Below are 23238 nucleotides of genomic sequence, written 5' to 3' on the forward strand. Positions count from 1 at the left end.
TACTCATTTCCCAGCAACCAGCCCAATGCCTGACATGCAAAAAGGACTCCATAGCTGTCAAATTGGTGAGCGAATGGTTAATTCCACCTTTTACTCCTACAGTCACAGGGAATACAGAACCTTTAAATTATAGCATCTTTAACAGGAAAATTCCCAGATAGATAGAATTTTAAGTCGGAGTAAGGAATTACTTAAGTATACTGAATACTTATATATAGTGAATTTAGCTGCTCTAGATAAGGTCTCTGCGTGCTGTTGACAATAACAGGAATGAGGTACCATAATCAGGCACGTTGTGGCTGATGCTGAGGGAAGAGGTCCTTTTACCAGGTGGCAGCAGTTCTGTGGCTCCTCGGGGGGTCTCCGTCTCCCAAAAGGAGGGTGCGTGGTCGCTCGAGGAGCGGAAGCTGAGCGGCTTCAGAACAACCCTCGCTCTTCTGTTGTCCTGGCGCAGAGGGAGCCACGGTGCTCTAGAGAGGCAATCAGGGAGGTGCTGCAAAAGGGCTGGGAACGCTTGCCTTCCTCTTTGGCCTATTATTTTCATCTTCATCATTCCTTACCAACTACTGAAGACATGTGGGGCACAAAGGGCTGTGAAACATCTGTAAATTTACGGAACAGTATGGAAGAGCACTTGGACCTAGCGTGGACTCAACCATGTTGGCTGTGACTGTGAACCAGAACTGCTTTTACTTATTTGAATGTTGTTTGTGTGTTTGGCAGGGCAGGGAGGAGACAACAGCAGTGTGTTAAAACGTGGCCCATAATTGTGAGATTCTAAAAGGATCAGGTAATCATAATTTATGAACTGATAATCCAAGAGATGGGGGTTTAAGTGTTTGAAGGATTTCTCCAGCACTGAGTGACGGTAGGCAAGTCACTTCCTTTCCTCTAGAGCAGACCTCAGTTGCCTGGTCTGTAAAATGAAGGAATTGACAAAAATGATCTGCATATTTCCGTGTGTGTATAAAATTTATGTATTTAAAATATAAACTTCATAGTTTTATGATGTGTAAAATTTAAATTTATATATTACATTTTACACATTTTTATAATTTAAACATATTTTTAAATATATTTAAAACTTAAATATATATTATATTTTACACATTTTTATAATTAAGATATAGTTTATAATTTAATATTTTTAGTATCATATGTATGTATATATACACACAAACAGTTTTTTTCAATACCTTCCAGGCCAATGCCACTACCAATTAAGTTGGAGGATACCAGGACTCAGGTAGCCTTTTATGAAGGAGGGCTTGGGGAAATGGACCAGATGCCTTCGGCCACAAAACCATCACCCCTGCCTTTGCCAAAACAGCAGCTCCGCCCCCTCCCTCCAAAACCTTTGCGGCTTCAGCTAGTCTTAGTGCGGTTTCCCCCAGTTCACCTTTCACCGCTTCTCCTCGCCCACGTACCTCCCGCGGGGTCCGAGGCTGAAAGGGAACTCACACTGCTTCCGGGACTCCTGGGGGCCGCGGCCTCCGGTCTCCCCGCGCGCCCCGCATCCCAAGCCTGCGGGCGGCAGAGGCTGCTCGCCGTCGCGGCCCGCCTCGGGCAACGCCACCGCGGTCACCGCCTCCTCCCCCCTCATGCCGCGGGGGTCTTCTTCGCGGCGCGCGGCCGGCTGGCCTTCTCTGCTCCGCCGCAGGCTGCTGGAGAAGGCAAGGAGTCTCCGGTTGCCATGGTGACTGTGGATCCTCCCCGCCCCCGGCCGCCCCCAGCCGCTCCCAGTGGGCTTGTACAGGTGACCCGCGCGCCCAGGAAGGCGCTGGAGTTGGGGAGCTGCAATTACTTACTGACCAAAGCAAAGGACTTTCTTTCCATTTATCTCTCGTTTGTTTGCGACACCAGTTTCGCAAGAGGGGGTTTACTATTCCTTGGTAGGGAAACTGAGATTAAGAAAAGCAGAGGATATCGTCTGAGGTTACACAACTAGAAGTGCCACAGCCGGAATCCGAATTCCGAAAAGTTTGGCCCCAAAGGCTAAAGAATAAATCACCACCTGGAACAAGTAGGGGCGGGAGGAGGGACTGGACAGTGAGTTCAAGGAAAGGTCTCTGGTTTCACGCAGTGCTTTGCTTGTCGTGTCCCGCTCCCTGCTACACTCACATGATCGAATAAATCAATGTTGAGGATTCCCAACTTTTGGATTGTAAGTTGTTGTTGTTCTTATTAATAAACAACTCTTGTAGTGTCTAAGCACTTTTTTTTTTTTTTTTTTTTGCAGTATGTGGGCCTCTCACTGTTGTGGCCTATCCCGTTGCGGAGCACAGGCTCTGGACGCGCAGGCTCAGCGGCCATGGCTCACGGGCCCAGCTGGTCCACGGCATGTGGGATCTTCCCGGACCGGGGCACGAACCCGTGTCCCCTGCATCGGCAGGCGGACTCTCAACCACTGTGCCACCAGGGAAGCCCTAAGCACTTTTGTATTCACAATCTATTTGAATCCATATAAAAACTAATTTTACACATGAGAAAATCAAACTCAGAAAAGTTTAATTTGAATAGCAAATGGGAAAATCTAGGGCTTTATTTGGAGCAAGAGGTTGCTTTTGTTTTGTTTTTGCAGTCTCTTTTTTTGTATAACACTTTGGCCTTATACCATGGATGCAGTATCTTATCTGTCTAAGGATATTAATGATACACTTCATTTCCAATGTTACTTTCTTCTTGTATAATTGTTGCTTCCCCCAAGTTACCTGTTCTGGTTTGTTTTGTTCTCTTAGTAGCTTTCCTCTACCTTCAGGTGATCTTTGACTGTCTTGCCCTATCTAGTAGTGGACATATGACTCTGTGCATACAGGTGGGCTTATCAACTGGGGGTTTCACTGATGGGTGATCTGTCTCGGCTGTTCAGTTGGGGAAGCCCTCATGTTGGTATTTTAAGGTCTTATCTCGTGAACTGCTCTGATTCTCCATGGAGTGACTCCTCCGGTCTCCCTGCTGGAGGGAATTAGTCTGGTACCAGCACCCTGGGAAGTGAGGGGGAAAGGAGAACTGAAGGCTTAATATGTAGAATGTAAGTATTCATGAAATTCCCGTTCCACTATCTGCCTTCAACTGTGCTTTGTACCTTCCATCCAGAGAGCCTGTTTGACTTCCTTCAGTGAATTACCTCCAATTTTCTGCTGGAGTGGAGGGGGGGTCATCCATCTAGCTGCTAGGAATGGGGGATCTGGAAGTATAACTGCTTTATTTTTATTGTGATAAAATGTACATAAAATTTACTCTTTTAACCATTTTTAAGTATACAATTCAGTGGCATTAAGTACATTCATAGTGTTGTACAGCCATCACCACTATCCATTTCCAGAATTTTTTCATTATTCCAAACAGAAATTGTACCCATTAAACAATAATTCTCAATTTCCCCCTCTCTCTGCCCTCTGGTAACCTCTGTTCTATCTTCTGTCTCTGTGAATTTGACTACTTTAGGTACTTCATATAAGTGGAATCATACAATCTTTTCCTTTTGTGTCTGGGTTATTTCATTTAGCATAATGTTTTTAAAGTTCATCCATGTTGTAGCATGAATCAGAATTGCATTCCTTTTTTAAGATTGAATAATATTCCATTGTATGTACATACAGCATCGTGTATATCTGTTCATCTGTTGATGGACGTTTGGGTTGTTTCCACCTTTAGGCAGTTGCAAGTAATGCTGCAATGAACACTGGTGTACAAGTATCAGTTTTGAGTTCCTGCTTTCAGTTCTTTTGAGTATATACCTAGAAATGGAATTACTGGATCATATGGTAGTTCTGTGTTTAATTTTGTGGGGAACCATTAAACTTTTTCAAGTGGCTGCACCACTTTACATTCCCACCAGCAATGCACAAAGGTTCCAATTTCTCTATATCCTTGCCAACACTTGTTACTTTCCTTTTTAAAAATATAACAGCTAGCTATCCTAATGAATGTGAAGTGGTATCTCTTTGTGATTTTGCTTTGCATTTTCCTAATGACTAGTGATTTGAGTATCTTTTCATGTGTTTACGGGTTGTTTGTATATCTTCTTTGGAGAAATGTTTATTCAAGTATTTTATCCATTTTTGAATTGGGTTTTTTGTTGAGTTTTAAGAGTTCTTTGTATATTCTGGATATTAATCCCTTATCAGATATATGATTTATAAATATTTTCTCCCATTTAATGAGTTGCCTTTTCACTTTGTTGATAGTGTCCTTTGATTTTAAAAATGTTTTAATTTTGATGTAGTCCCAGTTATCTAAATTTTTCCTTTAATGCGGTGTTTTTGGTGACATATCCAAGAAATCATTGCCAAATCTAATATCATGAAGATTTTTTCCATTTGTTTTCTTCTAAAAGTTTTATAGTTTTAGCTCTTACATTTAAGTATTTGATCATTTTAATTTTTGTATTAACATTATAGTGTGATGTAGAAGTCCAATTTCATTCTTTTGCACGTGGATACCCAGTTTTCCCAGAACCATTTATTGAAAAAGGCTATTTTTTCCTCCATTGAATTTTCTTGACACTATTGTCAAAAGTATTCAGTGCTCCATAAATGTGAGGGTTTATTTCTGGATTCAAAATTCTGTTCCATTGATATATATGTTTATCCTTATGCCAGTACCACAAGCTTTCTAGTAAGTTTTGAAATAAAAAAGTGTGAGTTCTCCAACTTTGTTTTTTTTTTTCGAGATTGTTTGACGCTTCTGGCTTCTTTGCATTTCCATATGAATTTTAGGTTCAGCTTGTCAATTTTTGTGAAGAAGTTAGCTGGAATTTTGATAGAATTGCATTGAATCTATAGATCAATGTGGGGGGTAGTGCCATCTTAACAATAATAAGTGTTTTGATCCATGAAAATGGGATGTCATTCTGTTTATTTTGTGCTTCTTTAGTTTCTTTCAACAATCTTTTATAGTTCGCAGAGCAAAAGTTTCGTACTTCTTTTGTTAAGTTTATTCCAAAGTACGTTTTTTCTTGTCAATGCTATTATAAATGAAATTGTTTTCTTAGTTTAATTTTCAGTTTGCTCATTGATACTATATAAAACTAAAGTTGATTTTTGTATATTGATCTGGTATCCTGGAGCATTGCTGAACCCATTTATTAGTTCTTATAGTTTTTTCCCAGTGGATTCCTTATGATTTCTCATATACAAGATCATATCACCTGCATATAGAGATACTTTTAGTTCTTTTCCAATCTGGATGTCTTTTCTTTTCTTTTCTTGCCTAATTGCCCTGACTAGAATCTGCAGTAAAATGTTTAATAGAAGTGGTGAGAGCAGACATCCTTGTCTTATTATTATTATTTTTTTGAAAATGTGGCCTGTTTTATTTACTAGGGGAGCATTTGAAACTTTGAAAAAGAACATCCATTTTTTAAAATTAATTTTTATTGGAGTATTGTTGCTTTACAATGTTGTGTTAGCCTCTACTGCACAACAAAATAAATCAGCCATACACATAGAGATATCCCCTCCCTTTTGGACTTCCCTCCCATTTAGGTTACCACAGTGAATTAGGTAGAGTCCCCTGTGCTATACAGTATGTTCCCATCAGTTGTCTATTTTGTACATAGTATCAATATACATAGTATACATAGTATCAATACACAGTATATATGTCAATCCCAGTCTCCCAATTCCTCCCACCCAACCCCTTTCCCCCTTGGTATCCATACATTTGTTCTCTACCTCAGTATCTCTATTTCTGCTTTGCAAATAAGATCATCTACACCATTTTTCTAGATTCCACATATATGTTATTATACAATATTTGCTTTTCTCTTTCTGACTTACTTCACTCTGTATGACACTCTCTAGGTCCATCCACCTCTCTACAAATGACCCAATTTCATTCCTTTTCATGGCTGAGTAATATCCCATTGTATATATGTACCACAGCTCCTTTATCCATTCCTCTGTTGATGGATCCTTGTCTTATTCTTAATCTTAGAGTGAAAGCACTCAGTCTTTCACCACTAAGTATGATGTCAAGTTTTGGGGTTTTTTTAGATGTCCTTTATCAGGCTGAGGAACTTCCTTTCTATTCCTAGTCTGTTGAGAGTTTTTATCATGAAGTTTAGCTGTAACTCTTTGCTTTGTTATTTTAGTGGTTGCATTAGTGTTTATGGTATACAACTTTAACTTTTCATGGGCTACCTTCAAGAGATATTATACCACTTCAGGCGTATTTTAAGAGCATTCCAAGGACTTCCCTGGTGGCACAGTGGTTAAGAATCTGCCTGCCAATGCAGGGGACACGGGTACGATCCCTGGTCCCAGAAGATCCCATGTGCCGTGGAGCAACTAAGCCCATGTGCCACAACTACTGAGCCTGCACGCCACAACTACTGAAGCCTGCATGCCTAGAGCCCGTGCTCCGCAACAAGAGAAGCCACTGCAGTGAGAAGCCTATGCACTGCAATGAAGAGCAGTCCCTGCTCACCGCAACTAGAGAAAGCCCTCACGCATCAACAAAGACTCAATGCCGCCAAAAAAAGAAATTCCATTTCTCTCCTTCCAGCCATTATATAACTGTTGACATATATTTTACTTTTAGATATGTTATAAACTCTGTAAAAATTGTTAATATTTTTCTTTAAACAGTCAATTATCTTTTAAAGATACTAATTTTCCAAATCTGTATCATAATATTTACTTGTAAAATTAATGAGGCCATTTAAGGTACTTTGACAATCACAAACATTTGCAATTATCTTTTCCGTATGACTAATAGTTTTTTTAAACCATCTTAACCATTTTAAAGTGTTGAGTATATTTACATTGCTGTGTAATGGATCTCTAGAACTTTTTCATCTTGCAAAACAGAAACTCTATACCCATGGAACACCAGCTCCCTATTTCTCCCTTCCCCCAGACCCTGGCAACAACCATTCTACTTTCTGTTTCTATGAATTTGAAAATTTTATTTATTTTTTTATTATTATTTTTTAATAGATTTATTTATTTTTGGCTGTGTTGGGTCTTCTGTGCTGCACACGAGCTTTCTGTAGTTGTGGCGAGCGGGGGCTACTCTTCGTTGCAGTGCACGGGCTTCCCATTGCAGTGGCCTCTCTTGTTGTGGAGCATGGGCTCTAGGCGCGTGGGCTTCAGTAGTTGTGGCACACGGGCTCAGTAGTTGTGGCTCACAGGCTCTAGAGCGCAGGCTCAGTAGTTGTGGTGCACGGGCTTAGTTGCTCCGTGGTATGTGGGAATCTTCCCCGGACCAGGGCTTGAACCCGTGTCCCCTGCATCGGCAGGCGGATTCTTAACCACTGCGCCACCAGGGAAGTCCCTATGAATTTGAATATTTTAGATGTCTCATATGAGTGGACTCATACATAATTTGTCTTTTTGTGATTGGCTTATTTTATTTAGCATAATGTTCTCAAGGTTAATCCCTGTTGCAGCATGTGTTAGGATTTCCTTCTTTTTTAAGGCTTAATAATATTCAATTTTCTGTATATACTACATTTTCTCCATTCATCTGTCAGTGGGCTTTTGGGTTGCTTCCATCTCTTAGCTGGAATGAATAAACATGTTATGGATCCAAGGAAGATACACAGGTAAAAAAAGAATTCATGCTTTTTTTTTTTGGTTGTTCAAAATTTTTATTTTTTTTGGAATATTTATATTTATGCTTTTGTCACTATCCACAATGTGGCTTTTAAAAAAGGCCTGAGCCACTTTGCGGTTCTCACCCCAATATAATCATCATCCCCTCATTCTTAGAATCCCTTTTCCCTGTCACTTTGTCTTTGTGTGGCTTGTATAAAATGAGGACCCTGGAAAAGAACATTTCCTGTGAACTTGAGAGTCTAGATGAGCAGTGCCCAGCTCAGCAGGACCAGGGAGGTAAAACTAGCTGGAGAGCAGATACGTTATGATCTGAACCAAGGTATAGTTGTGCGCATGTCTGAAGGGTCGTGCTGACTCACCAGCAGCATAAGGAATATGCAGGTTGACCAGGGTGAGGTAGGATGGTCCACAGGATTGTGTGGATTGTGGGAGGGGGCAGTATATAAAATTCGTGGATTAAACACCTAGCTACTTCCTGAAAATGGCCTAGGTTCTAGAAAACAAAGATCTAGGTGTCTTGATTTTTTTTTAATTTACGGAGATTCAAGACACTAATATGTTCATTCTTACGGTTTACAATGAAAGCAAATGGCTATGGTGATGCAGAGAAGACAGCTGAACTGCACCAGTATATTAAGAGTTTTAAATGAAATTCTGAGTTACCTGACCTTATAAAAATACACATTAATATACTAAATACTGCACAAAGATCTAGGATGGGGGAATATTTAAAAATACATTTCTCTTGGATCAGCACCAAAAATATCATTAGTTTTCTGTACAGCTTGTGACAAGTTTTTCAGTATAGGTAAGTTAAAATGATTTGATAAAAATCACAAACACCACGGAAATCGTTAAAGATATATCCAATCAACTTCCAAATACATTTTGACATCAAGGTCAGGCAATCACTTGGAAGGATATTATCGTGAGTACCACTGAATTACTGTCCTAAGACTTTTGATGTCAACTTTGTATGATGGGGACATTTCACATCTCACACAAAGGAGGCACTGGGACTTAGAAACTTAAGAAAATTATTAGAACCATTAAGACTGAGGTGAAGAATTTGTGCAGCCTTCCACAATTTCAAAGAGGTAGTGATAGATGCTTGTCCTCCTGGCGATGTCAAACGCAGTTTCTTCCAGGTTGTTCTTCAGACCTGCTTTGATGTAGCGGTTCATCAGGAGGAGTTCAAGGGTATCTTTGCTGTCTCTGTTCCCAGCAGCTAGATGTAAGGGGGTCAAGAGGCCTTTTGTTTGGGCGTTGATATCGGCATCATGCTGCAGTAAGAAAGAAGCCACTCTAGTGTTATTCCACTTACAGGCACTGTGCAGGGGTGTCCAGCCATCCACAGTCACCGCATGAACATCTGCCCTGTGTGCAATCAACTCCCGGACCACGTCTAAGTGTCCGCTGTAGGCTGCTCGATGGAGCGGGGTGTACCCATCTTCATCTCGAGTGTTCACGTGGGTGGCCTTTTCTGAAAGCAGTCTTCGCACTGTGGTCAGCTGAGAAGAAAATAGATCTTTTACAAACCCAACTCGAAATGAAACAATAAGCAAAGAAAATTAAACCATCTAGTGTTCGATTTAATTAAGTTAAATAAAAACTTCTTTGTTAGCAGATGACTGTAAAATAAAAAATACGATTTTTTTTGGGGGGGTGGGGAACTGATTTAACAATGAACAAGTCAGTGTTAACTGTAAACTGTTGATTCTAAGAGCATGATTCTCTGAATACCAAACCATACATTTATTCCTCGTCCAATGAAGGCTTATTGTATAAAAGCTATAGTCCTAGATGAATAATACAGGCTAGAATTGTATTAATATTTTATATTTCATCTGTGAAGAAAACATAGTAATGGAACAGACTGATCTTTCTGTAGTAGGATTACCACACCAATATACATACTGTATAAAACTTTAAAAAATACCTACTGTATAGCACAGGGAACTCTACTCAATATTCTGTGATAACCTAAATGAGAAAACAATCTAAAAAAGAATATATGTATAACTGAATCACTCTGCTGTACATCTGAAACCAACACAACATTGTAAATCAACTACACTCCAATTAAAAAAAAAAACTTCTTTTAACAGTAGAATACAATGGTAACAAGGAAGTCGAGATTAAGGAGCGCAATTCCTTCTAACTAAAACAACCTCAGATACATGTTTTCAGGAAGTGATTTTCAGTTTGGTCTGAGGACCTCTGGTGGGATGCAGTCTGCTCTTGGCTTAAAAAGTTATACAAAAATATAAGACCATTTATTAGTTTATTAACAGAGGCATGGGGGAACTTAGTAAAACAAGATACAAATGGCTAAGTGGGAAGAACAGACTTTGGCTGTTAAGCAGGGTCATCCTACTATGGATGATTCTGGGCAAATTAATGTTCCTGAATCTCAACTTCTTAATCTGTAAAAGGGAAGAATATGACATATCTTATAGGGATATATGAGGATTAAATCAATAATGTAGTAAGGCACATGGTACAGTTGGTATTTAATAAATGTTAATTCCCATCCTCTCTTTACTAAATACTTGTCTTTAGGATGACCCTAATGACTTAATATAAATGATTTAAAGATACAGATGATTGCTTGCTCTCTTTATAATTATTCTTAAAGCTCCCCAAAATACCCATGTGACACTTTGTAGCTTACTATGTGTTTTCACATACATTGCCTCTGTATAAAACCCTGTATGAAAGAGGCAGGTATTATGGTGGCCATTTTTACAGATAAGAAAATAGAGGTTCAGAAACAGTAGGCTTTGCCCAAAGTTACAGACTAAAGCAAGATTCAGGACAGGTCTTCTGGCTTCCAGTCTAATACGTTTCCTACTAAATTAAGGTTTCCTCTTTAACTGTTCTTTTTTTACCCGATTTTTTTCAGCAGCCCAAAGAAGCAATTTGCTTGGATCTTTTTCCATTTTTTTTTCTTGCAATTGATACCACTCTTCAGTTTTTTCATCTTGCTCTTCATCTTCATCAGAATTCCCTACCCAGAGACTTTGGGTGCCAGTGGGAATAAGGTGTCCATGTGTTTCTAATAATTCAAGTTGGTTAAAGTGTTCAGAAAAGTCCAAGGAGTTCTCTGGGTCTGGTTTTCCATCATCATTTACTTTCTGTTTTTCCATTTTTACTACTATTCTAAATACAAAGCATTTCAAATGCCACAGTATAAATACTCTTTCCAGAGATGAATTATGTCTGCTTTATTTTATTCATCAAGATCTGAAACACAAACACAAAAATTAGGAGCAAAGTGGTTATTGAGGCTTTATCAATAGCATAGATAAGTCTTGCAAATATACACAAATAAGCCCTGTCTAAACTTTTTTGGTGTTTATTAATACCCTTCACATTCATAAAATATTGGAACTGATAGATTTCAGTTATCTTTATTTTTAATATTGTTTTTCTACCAAGTCAGTGGTTATAACACTATTTTGAATCTATTGGTTCACATACTATATTGTATTATGCTAACAGTGATTAATGCTTGAAGCTTTTAAATTATACCTAATAAAGATAACCACATTCACGATTTTTATAGACTAGACACACAGAAGCTATAAAGCAGGAGCAAAAATTTTTAGTTCCTAAAAAATCTACTTCCAAGAATCAGAGATTCTTAGAGATGGAATAGCCCCCAGAGGACATGTGTCCCAATCTCTCATCAATGCAGATATCTTTATCATGACATCTGTAATAATCAACCTATTTCTACTTTAACAATTTCAGGCTTAGGAAAATTCACTGCTTTAAAACGTAGTCCTATTCATTGACAGATAACTATAGTTCTTAGTTGGGTTCTTGTTTTGAAACGGAACTTTGGCTGTCATTTACTCCTTCATTCAACAAAGATGAATAGAATGCCTGGTATGTGCCAGTCTCTGGGTACTGGGATTCAATAATGAACAAGATCCACGTCTTAACCTCAAGAAGCTTCCTGTCTCGTCAGGGAGATTGGCAAAGACAGTGTTTAAGTGCTATAATAAGACCATATCTAGATATGATGAATATACAGGAAGGTCATAATTAACCCAGTCCTCAGGGAGTAGAGAAGGCTTCCTGAAGGAAATGATATTTATTCTGCTAGGCTGCCATAACAATTTATAAACCAGTATCAGCTTAAAGAGTTATGCAGCAGATTAAACTTTAAACAAAATGAGAATAATAGATATTTTAAAAATATTTCTCAGCTTCCCAACTATACTTGTCGAAATCTTATCAGTCTTTCATGACTCTTCTCAGATGTTGCCTCCTTCATTGTCTTTCTTGAGCCTCCAAATTAGATCTCTCTCTAGTTTCTACTTTTTTTGTGCTACATACCGTTTTATTTCACCACTAATTTTGTTCTTGTTTTAGTCTCTTAAAAGATTGTAATCTTAAGGATAGGGACTATATTTAACTTACATTTATGTCCCACTTATATAAAGCAAACATTAAGAAATATTTGTAGAATTAAAGCCCTATCACTTGATTTTGCTTGGAATGGATTCTGAGAAATTTGAGAGTTAGTCGTGTACCCCTAAGATACTGATTTCTTTCTACCTAATTTTCACGAGCTTTAATTGATACAATCCTAATGCATCAGTAGATTTTATTACTACTGCCAAGAGCATTAAAGTCAAGTTTAAATTTATCCCGCATGACCAGTACCTTCTCTGGACCTGTTACTTTGTTGCACAATGAAAGGATTGTACTAAAGGATTTCCAAAGACTGTCCAACTTTACAGAGTCAATCGAGAGACCCTATCAGAAAGGCTTTATGTTCTAATATTTTCACTTTCCTCAAACTGTTCTCTGAACTTTGCAATACAAAAGTCATCACAAATCTACTCATTAAACACTTTATTAAATACCTTACTGTATAGTTCACCTGTCATTTGTATCAACCACAGTAACATTATAGCACAGATCTTATACCCCCCTTTCCTTTTCATAAAAACTCTTTTTATAATTTAAATTTACTGTTCCAGGTACAATAAATTACATATAAAAATTTCTTAATGGATTTAATTTAGAAAGTCAACCCCAGGTGCATCTCCCTGATTCAGGGCTTAAAAGCCGATCAAGATACCTACTTGATGATACTCCACCAAGAAGAACTAGGGTATGTTTTTTAAAGATCACATTCCATAAGAGATCTAAACTATGTTAACTCTTAACAATTCAGTGACAGGTGGGGCCGTAAACCCCATTTTACAAGTGAAGGCGCTGAGGTTCTGATAGATTAAAACAACTTTCAATGGAACTAAAAGCCCAAATTTTCTAATTCAAAAGTTTCACATTGTTTTTTAATGTACTCTATTTTACTGCTGTCAGCACAAAGCAATGCAGATGTGCTGAACCCGAGATCCAGGCAGACAATAAGGGGACGCAGGGAAAGTCTTGTAAACTGGAGTCCGAATGCTCAATCTCTGGGGAGTGGAGGTGAGGGAGAAGACCACCAGTCCCGGCCCTCCAGCACCGGCTGGTCACTTCCCAGGCCCAGGAGTCGCGTCTGAGGCCTTCCGAACTTCTACGAGCGAAGAAGCCGCTCCAGCCCTACTCAGGACTCACGACGCGGCCCGATTTGCAGGGCTCGGAGGGGTCGACAGGGCACCCGCCCCTTTGGGCCCAGGAGTTCTTAGGTGGCGCCAGGCGACCAGGAAGCGTAGCCCCTGGCCCCGGACGAGAAAGACCTACCCACCTTAGAGAGGGGAAAATCGCCGCCGGAAAGCTCGCTTCCGGGGTTCGTCCCCCGGGCTACTCAGGATTGGCTCCTGTATGAGGGCGGGTCCTCGCTGCAACTTTTCCTGCTACCTTACGGCAGTCGGCAGCCAATGAGAGGAGTTGAAGCACCTACGTCATTTATGAGGTATCGCGAGAGAAGGAGGTGCTTTTTCTCTCCCGCTTAATTCATGTTTATGGCCAAGCTGCTTCTCAGGCGGTGCTGTTGCTTTTCTTCTCAAGAATCTCCCTCCTTCTTCCCGGGTAAAAGACAGCCTCGGGTTCCAGGGTGGGGCTTTGGAGAGTCCAGATGTGGGGTAGTTTAGGAGTCGCTTTCTGTATCTGCAGGATCGCGAGCGGAAGCCCAGAGAGGATTGACTCTGGGCCGGGTAGGCTCGGGAGGAGCCTGGGAGGTTTCCGCGTTCTGGTTTCTGAGGGTCCGGTGGTGCGGGACTGCTGAGGCTTAGAATCCCCACCGAACCAGGAATCCGGACGTGGGAGGGGTCGTTCCGCGGTGGCAGCCGCTCCTCCCCAAAGATCCTGGCCATTTTCCTTAAACCACGTGTTTCTGCTTATTTACACTAGCTTTAAACGTGGACCCCCTATCTTTTCAAAACAAGCCCATTCCTTAAAAAAAAATTTTTGTGTTTAAGCAGGAAATACGGGGTCGCCTCATGCTCCAGAGTAGCCCATGCATGCAACTTAAACATTTCTGCACATCCAGAGTTCGTGTGCTAAACCAGAACTATTGGATGTGACCCTTTTTGCCCGTTCATTTAACAAGCATTAGCTTCCCATGGGGCATAGAAAGGGAAACAGGAGAGGAGCTTAATCATAATGGTGAAACTAGAGTATCACTGGAGATATGTTTTTCTGTTTTGTTTTTAAGCTCTGAAAATAAAAGTATAGTAGGTGCTTAATTGAAAATGAGACACTTCCAAAATTGTCAGTCTGCTTTTTAAAAATGTGTTTTAAATAATATAATTTTGTTTTAGAATTTGGAATCGAGTGAGTTTTCTGACGTGTTTGAGCACAGGACCCAGGGGTACTTCGAGAGAGAAGTGGTCCTGGAGGAGCTGGACTGATCATAGAAATGAGTCCTGCAGATGCTCTGTAAGCACCTGTCTTCCGAAGTCGTCTTTGTTGCTTTAGGTTTCTACAGTCTATCAACTATGATCACCATAAAAGAAAACTTATTTAATAAATTATGAGTAAATAAAGACCTTGCCTCTGAATACAAGTGTTAGTCATCAAAATGAATATTTGGAATGGTTAACATTTCATGCTATATGTTTATTAACTAAAGATAATATGCAGCTATAGATTGGGGTTTTGCAGTAGGTTGGCATATTGCTATATAAGTTTATGTTCTTATGTTTTGTCTTAAACTATTGAAGCTATAAATATGCTTGGACTAAGTCTTACTAGCTAATGCAAGTCTTTTTTTTTCTTAATTAATTTATTTTTGGCTGCGTTGGGTCTTCATTGTTGCGGCGGGCTTTCTCTACCTGCGGTGAGCGGGGTTGCGGTGTGCAGGCTTCTCATTGCGGTGGCTTCTCTTGTTGCAGAGCTCGGGGCTCTAGGCGCGCGGGCTTCAGTAGTTGTGGCTCACGGGCTTAGTTGCTCCGCAGCATGTGGGACCTTCCCGGACCAGGGATCAAACCCGTGTCCCCTGCATTGGCAAGGGGATTCTTAATCACTGAGCCACCAGGGAGGTCCTAATGCAAGTCTTTTAAAGCAGATTTTTTTTTTTTTTTGGTATGCGGGCCTCTCACTGTTGTGGCCTCTTCCGTTGTGAAGCACAGCATGGCTCACGGGCCCAGCTGCTCCACGGCATGTGGGATCTTCCTGGACTGGGGCACGAACCCGTGTCCCCTGCATCAGCAGGCGGACTCTCAACCACTGCGCCACCAGGGAAGCCCTAAAGCAGATTTTTAAAGAAGTAAATTGCTTTATTACTGAATAAATTGCAAATGAATCTGACTAAAATGAAAATAAATAAAAGGACTAGAAAAAGTTATGTGGAAAAAGCTTCAAACTTGGAATCTTTCACCCTTGTTTTAATTTCTTTTTATCTATCTGTCTGTCTATCTATCTATCTAATCTATCTAGGCTGCACTGGGTCTTCGTGGCAGCACGCCCCGTCTTCCTTGCAGTGCACGGGCTTCTCTAGTTGCGGGCTCTAGAGCGCGTGGGTTTAGTAGTTCCGGTATGTGGGCTTAGTTGCGGCATGTGTGGCCTTAGTTCCCCAACCAGGGATTGAAGCCGGGCCCCCTGCATTGGAAGCACAGAGTCTTAACCACTGGACTACCAGAGAAGTCCCCTTAATTTCTTAATTAGCATTGTGTAACCTTGGACAAGTTAGCAAGCCTCTAAACTTTGTCTCCATTTCTTCATTTGTATAATTGGATTACAAATGACTCTCACGGCTTCCCTGGTGGTCGCGCAGTGGTTAGGAATCCGCCTGCCAATGCAGGAGACACGGGTTCGAGCCCTGGTTGGGGAAGATCCCACATGCCACCGAGCAACTAAGCCCGTGCGCCACAACTACTGAGCCTGTGCTCTAGAGCCCGTGAGCCACAACTCCTGAGTGCACGTGCCACAACTACCGAAGCCCCCGTGCCTACACCCCGTGCTCTGCAACAAGAGAAGCCAACGCAATGAGAAGCCCGTGCACCGCAACGAAGAGTAGTCCCTGCTCTCCGCAACTAGAGAAAGCTGGCGCACAGCAACGAAGACCCAACGTGGCCAAAAAAAAAAAAAAAAAAAGACTCTCAGATTAATTCTCATATTTAAGTGAGAGACCTCAAGGGAAAATACCTTACAAATTGCTATGGAAGTCTGGGTAGTAATCTGAAAGTATTCTGACTTACCCGTATGTATATAGCAATCAGAACTGTTCATATCATTTTGAAGTTTATGAAGAGAAATCTTTTCTGGAAAATTCTCTTATGTATAAAGATTTGAATTTTGGAGATATATATATAAATTTTTTTTGAAGTTCGTATGGTTTAGTGAAAACAGCCTGAGTGTTAATACCGGGTTTTAGTTCCATTTCTACCATTTTGTTTCATGATAAATCAGTTAATTTCCCTGTATATAGCTTTCTAGTTTTTCAGAGATAACAATACTTAACCTGTTTACGTGTGGGAGTTGAGATGAGATCAGGGATACCAAAATATTTTAAAGACAATTAAAAGTTATATTAAGTTTAAGAGAGAATTAATAACTATCATATTGCTGCTTCACACGAAAGTACTTTTGAATACTACCAAATTTAAATGGCATTGTAAATTAGTTTTGTTACTTGGCCAAAGTCATTAGTGAAAAACTAACTTTGTATGGAGAGCAAACTTCTTCAGGGGCCTGGATGTAAGTTACTAGTTTATTAGGATAAAAATCTACTTATAAAGTAAGGGGAAGGGCTTTTAAAATTAACCAGTTAATTCTAATTTTCGTGGGAAAGTGCAAAGTAGATAAATAGCAAGTTTAGATACTGGGATCAAATCCTCTTGGATTTTTGCTGTAGAACAGAGCAGGAAAACAACCAAGCTTTCAAATCCAGGTTACATATCAGTTTATGAAACTGGTTGTAATGAGGTTATACATTTCTGAAGCAGTTACAAAACCTTTTAAAAATGTGTGTACATTTGTTCTGCTTTGTATTAGTGGTAAGAAAACTGTGACATTAATGGTCTGTTGAATGCTTCAAATTTTTGGACCTAGTTTAGGGCTAGAAAAATGATTTTACGTCATAACTGCTATTATTTTATAGATTTAGGTTTCAGTTTGCTTGAACATCCTTTTAATGAATTATATTGACATGTTTCTTCTTTTTAAATACAGCGATGATGAAAATACATTTAAAGTCTTAGTTGCAACAGATATTCATCTGGGATTTATGGAAAAAGATGCCGTCAGAGGAAATGATACGTTTGTAACACTTGATGAAATTTTAAGACTTGCCCAGGAAAATGATGTGAGTTTAGTTTGCATTTTTGCGATTTCTACCAAGTTCCCTTACTCAACTTGCTCTTTTTCCTTTTAAAGATAGAGGTTTGTTTTATAGGCCCATGTGCTCACACTGCCTGCTTAAATATCAGTATACTGAAAGCCCAAAGCAGATTTTGTGTGCTTTATTCCCTGAATTCAAGTAGGAGCTACTTTTGTAAATAGTCTGTAAAAATTTACAAATATTTACAGTGTTTACTGAGTGCAGTATCCCGTGGCAGTTTCTATTTGAAATGTAAAGATGACTGTCATAGTTTCTGCTTTCAAAGAACATGCAGCAAGCAAGTCAGTATGTGAGATACGATAAATGTCAAAGATGCTCAGATGCGAGAGCCATAAGATTATAAACAGCATTTCCTGGGAGTTTGGAGGTAGAAGAGATCACATTTAGATGAGGATAGCAAGATGAGGTGAATGAAGTGGCATTTAACTTGGGCTTAGAAGGATGGTAGGCTTTTAATGAGTGAAGAGCAAAGAGAGTGTACACCTCCCGTGAAGCAGTAGGAAGGGCACAGAGGCAAGATGATTGGTCCATTAGGGGTACAGCAGCTGTTTGGCTCACTGGTAGGTCGCGTGTTAGAAAGCGCACTGAAAGACTAGAAATGTGGTTTGAGCTGCATCAAGAGCTTCAATACCAGATTGAGGAGTTTGTACCCCGTTTAATAGAAAGTCTTCTGGCAACAGAGTCCAGCATGAAGGCAAGATAAGTTGGAGGCTTTTTAAAAGTGGTGCCATGGAATGGAAAAGAGGAAGTGAATGCAGGAGATAATACAAAGAGAGGATTTGGATACTTTGGTTAGTCAGTCGTAGGGGGTGGGGATGAGGGAGAAGGGGATGACGGTGACTCTGGAGTGTATTATGTTTGGGTGGATGGTGGTACCAATAATAGAAGTAGGTTTTAAATAAGAAAGATTTCTTCCGTATTTTCATACTTCCTTATAACATCCTTCCTAATGTGGGAAGGTGATGAATTCTGATTGAGACCATTTGAGTTGGAGATTCCAATAGGACATTCAAGGAAACATTCCAGCAGACAGTTGAAATGTCCATCTCGAGCCCAAAAGACAGCTGGGGAATAAATACAAATTCTGGGGACTTGCAAACTTCAACCTTGACTTTTCCTCAGAGTTCTCTTCAGTTTTTCTACAAGTTCTTTGGTTCTTATTCCCAAATGTATACAAGTGGAACCTCTCTACTATTTTCTACCTTCATGTCTGTAAACTTAGTCCAAACCTTTTGTCATATTTTGCTGGACTGCAGTAGCTCCCCTTAGGTATTTTTACTTCCATTCTTTCCCCCTACAGTATTCAGCATAGCAGCCAAAATGAACTTACAAAAATCATGTCAGATCATGTCACTCTGCCGCTTATAATCTAAGTGGCCTTCCACTGAATCTAGAATAAAAATGAAACTACAAGGTTCAGTGTGATCTGGCCCCTGCCAGGAGACTTCATCTCCTTCCACTCTGCCTGGTTGGTTTGTGCTTCATCCATACAGAGATGTTTTTTCTACTCTGGTACCTCTGCATGTGTGGTTCTCTTCCTGCTCAGAGCACCTTGATCTTGCCAGGGTTGACTTCTCAGTTCTCAATTCCAGTTTTACCTTTTTGGGGGAGGTCTTACCTGATGTCTCCAAACACTCTTATCACATTACTCATTTATTTTTTTTTAATAGCACCATCTGAAATAATTTATTGAATTATTTACGTGTGTATTATCTTCTTTACTAGAAGGTGAACTCCATGAGAATGAAAAATCTTTTTTGTTTGCTCATGTGTATCCTAGTACCTAGAAAGGATCTGGCAAGCAGTAGGCACTTTTTTTTTTGCGGTACGAGGGCTTCTCACTGTTGCGGCCTCTCCTGTCGCGGAGCAGAGGTTCCGGACGCGCAGGCTCAGCGGCCATGGCTCACGGGCCCAGCCGCTCCGCGGCATGTGGGATCCTCACGGAGCGGGGCACAAACCCGTGTCCCCTGCATCAGCAGGCGGACTCTCAACCACGTGGGAAGCCCCACACACTTTTTCTGAACCATTTGAGAGTAAATTACATATGTAACCACAGTGCACTTATCAAAACCAGGGAATTATGTTGATTCAGTACGATCATGTAATTCTAAGATGCTGCCAGTTGTCTCGACAAAGTCTGTCATAGCAGTTTGGGGGCAGGTCAGTGGTGTCCAGTTGCCAATCCAGGATTACATTTTGCATTTAGTTGTCATGTCTCTTTAGTATCTTGTAATCTGGGATGTTTCATCTGTCTGCCTTGTCTTTCATGACCCTGACACTTTTGAAGAATCCAGGGTAGTTACTTTTGCAGAATATTCCTCAGTTGGAGATGTCTCACGTTTTCTCATGAGTAGATTCACTTTGGGCAGGAAGACCACAGAAGCAAGTTGTGTTCTCAGTGATCCCTGGAGTCACAAACCAGTTTTTAAAAATATTAAAAAAAAATTTTTTTTTTGTTTGTGGTAAAATACACATACCATAAAACTTACCATCCTAACCATTTTTAAGGGTACAATTGAGTAGTGTTAAGCACATTTGCATGGTTGAGTGACCAACCTCCAGAGCTCTTTTCGTCTGGTAAAAGGGAAACTATATCATTTAAACAACTATTTCTCTTTCCCCTCCCCTGTAAAAATGTTTGTTTGCTTTGTTGTTTTTGTTTTGTTTCTTCTATGCCTTGGATTATGATCATTTTCTCCCTTTACTCAAATCACGTTTAGTTTTGAAGACCTGGCTTAAATCCCACATTTTTATTGAAGTCTCTCTGACTGTTGTCAGGGCAGAAATCTTTTCCTTCTTCCCTTCTAAGTTCCCTGGCTGGTCTAATAATCAAGTTGATGTAAGACAGATTAACAGGGTAAAAATAAATTTCATATGTATGGGAGCCCCACAAAAGTATGAGACTCCTCAGCAGTGAAGTAATTGAGGCTTATCTGCCATCCTGAGCTAAGGAGAAGGGGAAAGGAGTCTGGGGCTTTAAAGGGGAGGAAGGCAATGCACAGGAAGATGAGACGAGCACATGTTTGGTAAACAGGTGTTTGCCATGCCATGCGATGTCTTTCTGATATCAGAAATTGTCTCTAGTAATAGCTCTCTTCCTGGTACATACCCCCTATCCAGATTCTTTTAGGCAGTTTAGAGAGAGGTAAAAAAGCTTTTCCTGACTCTGCTGGGTCTTAATTGCCTTCACCTCAAAACAGTCCCCATTGCCACAGTTGTCCATTTTGTGGTGACATATCCTGCTGCCCTCACTACTGTAGCCCATGGCGATCTGTATTGCTGGGTTCTTTTGTATAATTAAGAACTTAATCAAATTTCTTTAAGTAGATTGTACACTTTTGAAAGTGTGTTGGACTTTCTTTCTGTGTGATTTCCCTTCTCTCTGGTTGTTCCTGAATGTTCTTCCTCGAAATCTCATTTATCCTTCATGGTGCAACTCAGATGCCACCATGTTAGCCCATTCTTCCCAGACGTTGTCCTCAGGTGAATTTCCTCCTCTCAGTTGGAATTAATTGTAATGTCATCTCTACTCCTGGTTTGTCTATATATCTGTTGTAGTGCGCGTCAGAGTCTGACTTACGTTTAGATGCTTAGCAGTTTGTCTCTCCCATTAGATTTTGAACATATTTAGGATAGGGATCGTATTTTACTTATCACACTCAGTATAGGGTATGGCACGCTGTCTCTATTTAATGAGGGCAAGGACATGATATATTTTGTAGATTGCTATTTCCTTAGCTGCCAGTGCCTGTAGGGACTCTAAATAATTGTTGAACGAATCAAGTGAATAATTTGGATTGAATCTGCTATCCCTTCCATAGGTTTTATTAAAGTGCTAAGTTTATGTTTGATTTGGATAACTTTAAAAAAAGAAGTATGATCACTTTGGGTAGTGTGAATTAGAAACTTGGTGTAGTAATTTGAAGATGGCCTTTTTGAAGGTGGTCTAGGAACCTAAGCTGAAGTCATATTAATAACCAGATTGAAAGGCCCTTTAACTAAACAAAATATGAAGCTTTAAATCTCCACACATAATTGTATCTTTTACAAGATTTTTTTTCTATCTCTTTGCGCTATAGTTTTAAAAATTTTATCTATAAAGCATACTAATTTTCACACTATTTTCTGTTGATTAGGTGGATTTCATTTTGTTAGGGGGTGATCTTTTTCATGAAAATAAACCCTCAAGAAAAACAGTACATAACTGCCTTGAGTTATTAAGAAAATATTGCATGGGGGATCGTCCTGTACAGTTTGAAATTATCAGCGATCAGTCGGTCAACTTCGGTTTTAGTAAGTAAGTATATGTAAATGCTTAAATGAATGTTTCCTTATGATATTTCAATATTACATGTATGTATAATATATAATATTTTCTGTATAAGACACATGAACACAGTAACAATTAGCCATTTTACCTTTACTATAAGCTATTTCCTTGGTAAATGTAGTTCTTTGAATTTTCTGTACATTGTTATATTAAATTCTATTTCCCTAATTAATAGTGAGATGAGTAACTTCTCAAATTTTTTTTGTACATTGTATCTCTTCTGTTCATATCCTTTGTCCATTTTAAAAATTGGGATATTTTTGTCTTTTCCTGTTGAATTTGCAGGAGTTATTTCTAGATATTAAGCCTTTGCTAGGCACGTATTTTTTCCCAATCAGTGGATTGTCTTTTGACTTTGTTTACAGGGCCTTTTGATGACAGAAATATTTAATTTTGATGTTCATAGTCAAACACGTTATTTTTCTTCTTTAATATTTGTGCTTTGGGGACTTATTTACAGTATTCACCTAGAACCCCATGTCATAAAGGTACTCTGTTTTTTCTTAAACATCGTACAGGATACCACATTGCATTTAGTTGAAATGGTCTCAAAATCTCCTTTCGCCTATGCCAGTCTTTTCCAGACAGACACTGACACTTTTGAATTGTACTGGTCAGATATTTTGTAGAATGTCTCTCAACTTGGGTTCTTCTCGTGATTAGACTAGGGTTATTGGTTTGGGGGAAAGAATATTCTTTATAGGTGAAGTGCCCTTCTCAGTATGTAAGGAGTACATGCTATCAACATGGCCTGCACTGGTGAGGTTAACCTTGGTCACTTGGTTAAGATGGTGTCTTGCAGGTTTCTCCACTGTCAAGTTACTATTTTTCCCTTTCCATATACTGTTTGTTAGAAGAGAGTAGCTAAGTCCAACCCACACTCGAAGAGAGGGCATTACGTTTCACTTCCTGGAGAGAGCAAAGAGTATCAAAGAATTTATGGGCGTGTTAAAACCACTACAGTAATTGGTAAATATTTTAGGGGAGGCTATGCAACTATTCTGTTTCTCTTTAAAGTTTGTCCAATAATTTTAGCACTCGTCAGTGGCTCTTGCCTACAGCAGTTTTAACTGTGGTGTCCTAATGGTGATTTTCTAAACATTTCCCACATTCTTTCTGCATTTATTAATTGGAATAGTTCTGTAAAGATTTGTCCCTTGTCCCCCATTTGTTTATTTATTTATTCAATTGTCTATATCAGTAGGAATTTATTCAATTGTTTATATCAGTATGAACTCATTTTTTTCCTTTGAATTGTAATTTAATACTATTATAATCTATTTTGTTGCTCAAATAAATTGTTCCAGCTTTAGCCATTGGACACTCTTTCAGACCACCTCTTGGGTCCTTTCAACATGGCGTCATCTTTTTTCCCCCCTTTTTGGCTCTGTAAGATGCTCCAGGCTAATTTTGTATTTTCTTTTCCCTAGCTTTAGACTCATCCATTTCTTCAAGAAGTCTTGGTTCCTTTTGGAAGCTAGAATCTGGATGCTAGTCATGCACATGGCTATTGTCTTGTCACTGCTTCTAGGCTCTCTCAGTGCACAGAGCTTAAATACACACACACACACACACACACACACACACACACACACACA

At 39.6% G+C, this 23238-nt stretch overlaps 2 protein-coding genes across 3 annotated transcripts in view; one reads left to right on the plus strand and one right to left on the minus strand.

Moving 5' to 3' along the window:
* Positions 1-7224: 7224 nt before the first annotated feature.
* Positions 7225-13347, minus strand: ANKRD49 (ankyrin repeat domain 49). Of its 2 annotated transcripts, none has more exons than XM_032641994.1 (3): positions 13276-13347; positions 10457-10811; positions 7225-9076 (listed from the first exon to the last, which is right to left on the minus strand). In XM_032641994.1, exons 2-3 carry the CDS (start codon positions 10712-10714, stop codon positions 8615-8617), a joined length of 720 nt encoding a protein of 239 aa, XP_032497885.1. In that variant the 5' UTR covers positions 10715-10811; positions 13276-13347; the 3' UTR covers positions 7225-8614. The 2 variants fall into 2 exon arrangements, with proteins under 2 accessions (XP_032497885.1, XP_032497887.1); XM_032641996.1 differs by lacking the exon at positions 13276-13347 and adding an exon at positions 12668-13040.
* A 106-nt stretch (positions 13348-13453) lies between these two features.
* Positions 13454-23238, plus strand: part of MRE11 (MRE11 homolog, double strand break repair nuclease) — a 72716-nt gene continuing 62931 nt past the window's right edge. Inside the window, exons 1-4 of the mRNA XM_032640991.1 lie at positions 13454-13559; positions 14291-14408; positions 17142-17274; positions 21447-21607. Of these exons, the coding sequence (XP_032496882.1) occupies positions 14389-14408; positions 17142-17274; positions 21447-21607 (314 nt within the window). The 5' untranslated portion in view covers positions 13454-13559; positions 14291-14388. The remainder of the gene's footprint in view (positions 13560-14290; positions 14409-17141; positions 17275-21446; positions 21608-23238) is intronic.

The sequence above is a fragment of the Phocoena sinus genome, chromosome 8 (genome assembly GCF_008692025.1).
Source record: "Phocoena sinus isolate mPhoSin1 chromosome 8, mPhoSin1.pri, whole genome shotgun sequence".
NCBI lineage: Eukaryota > Metazoa > Chordata > Mammalia > Artiodactyla > Phocoenidae > Phocoena > Phocoena sinus.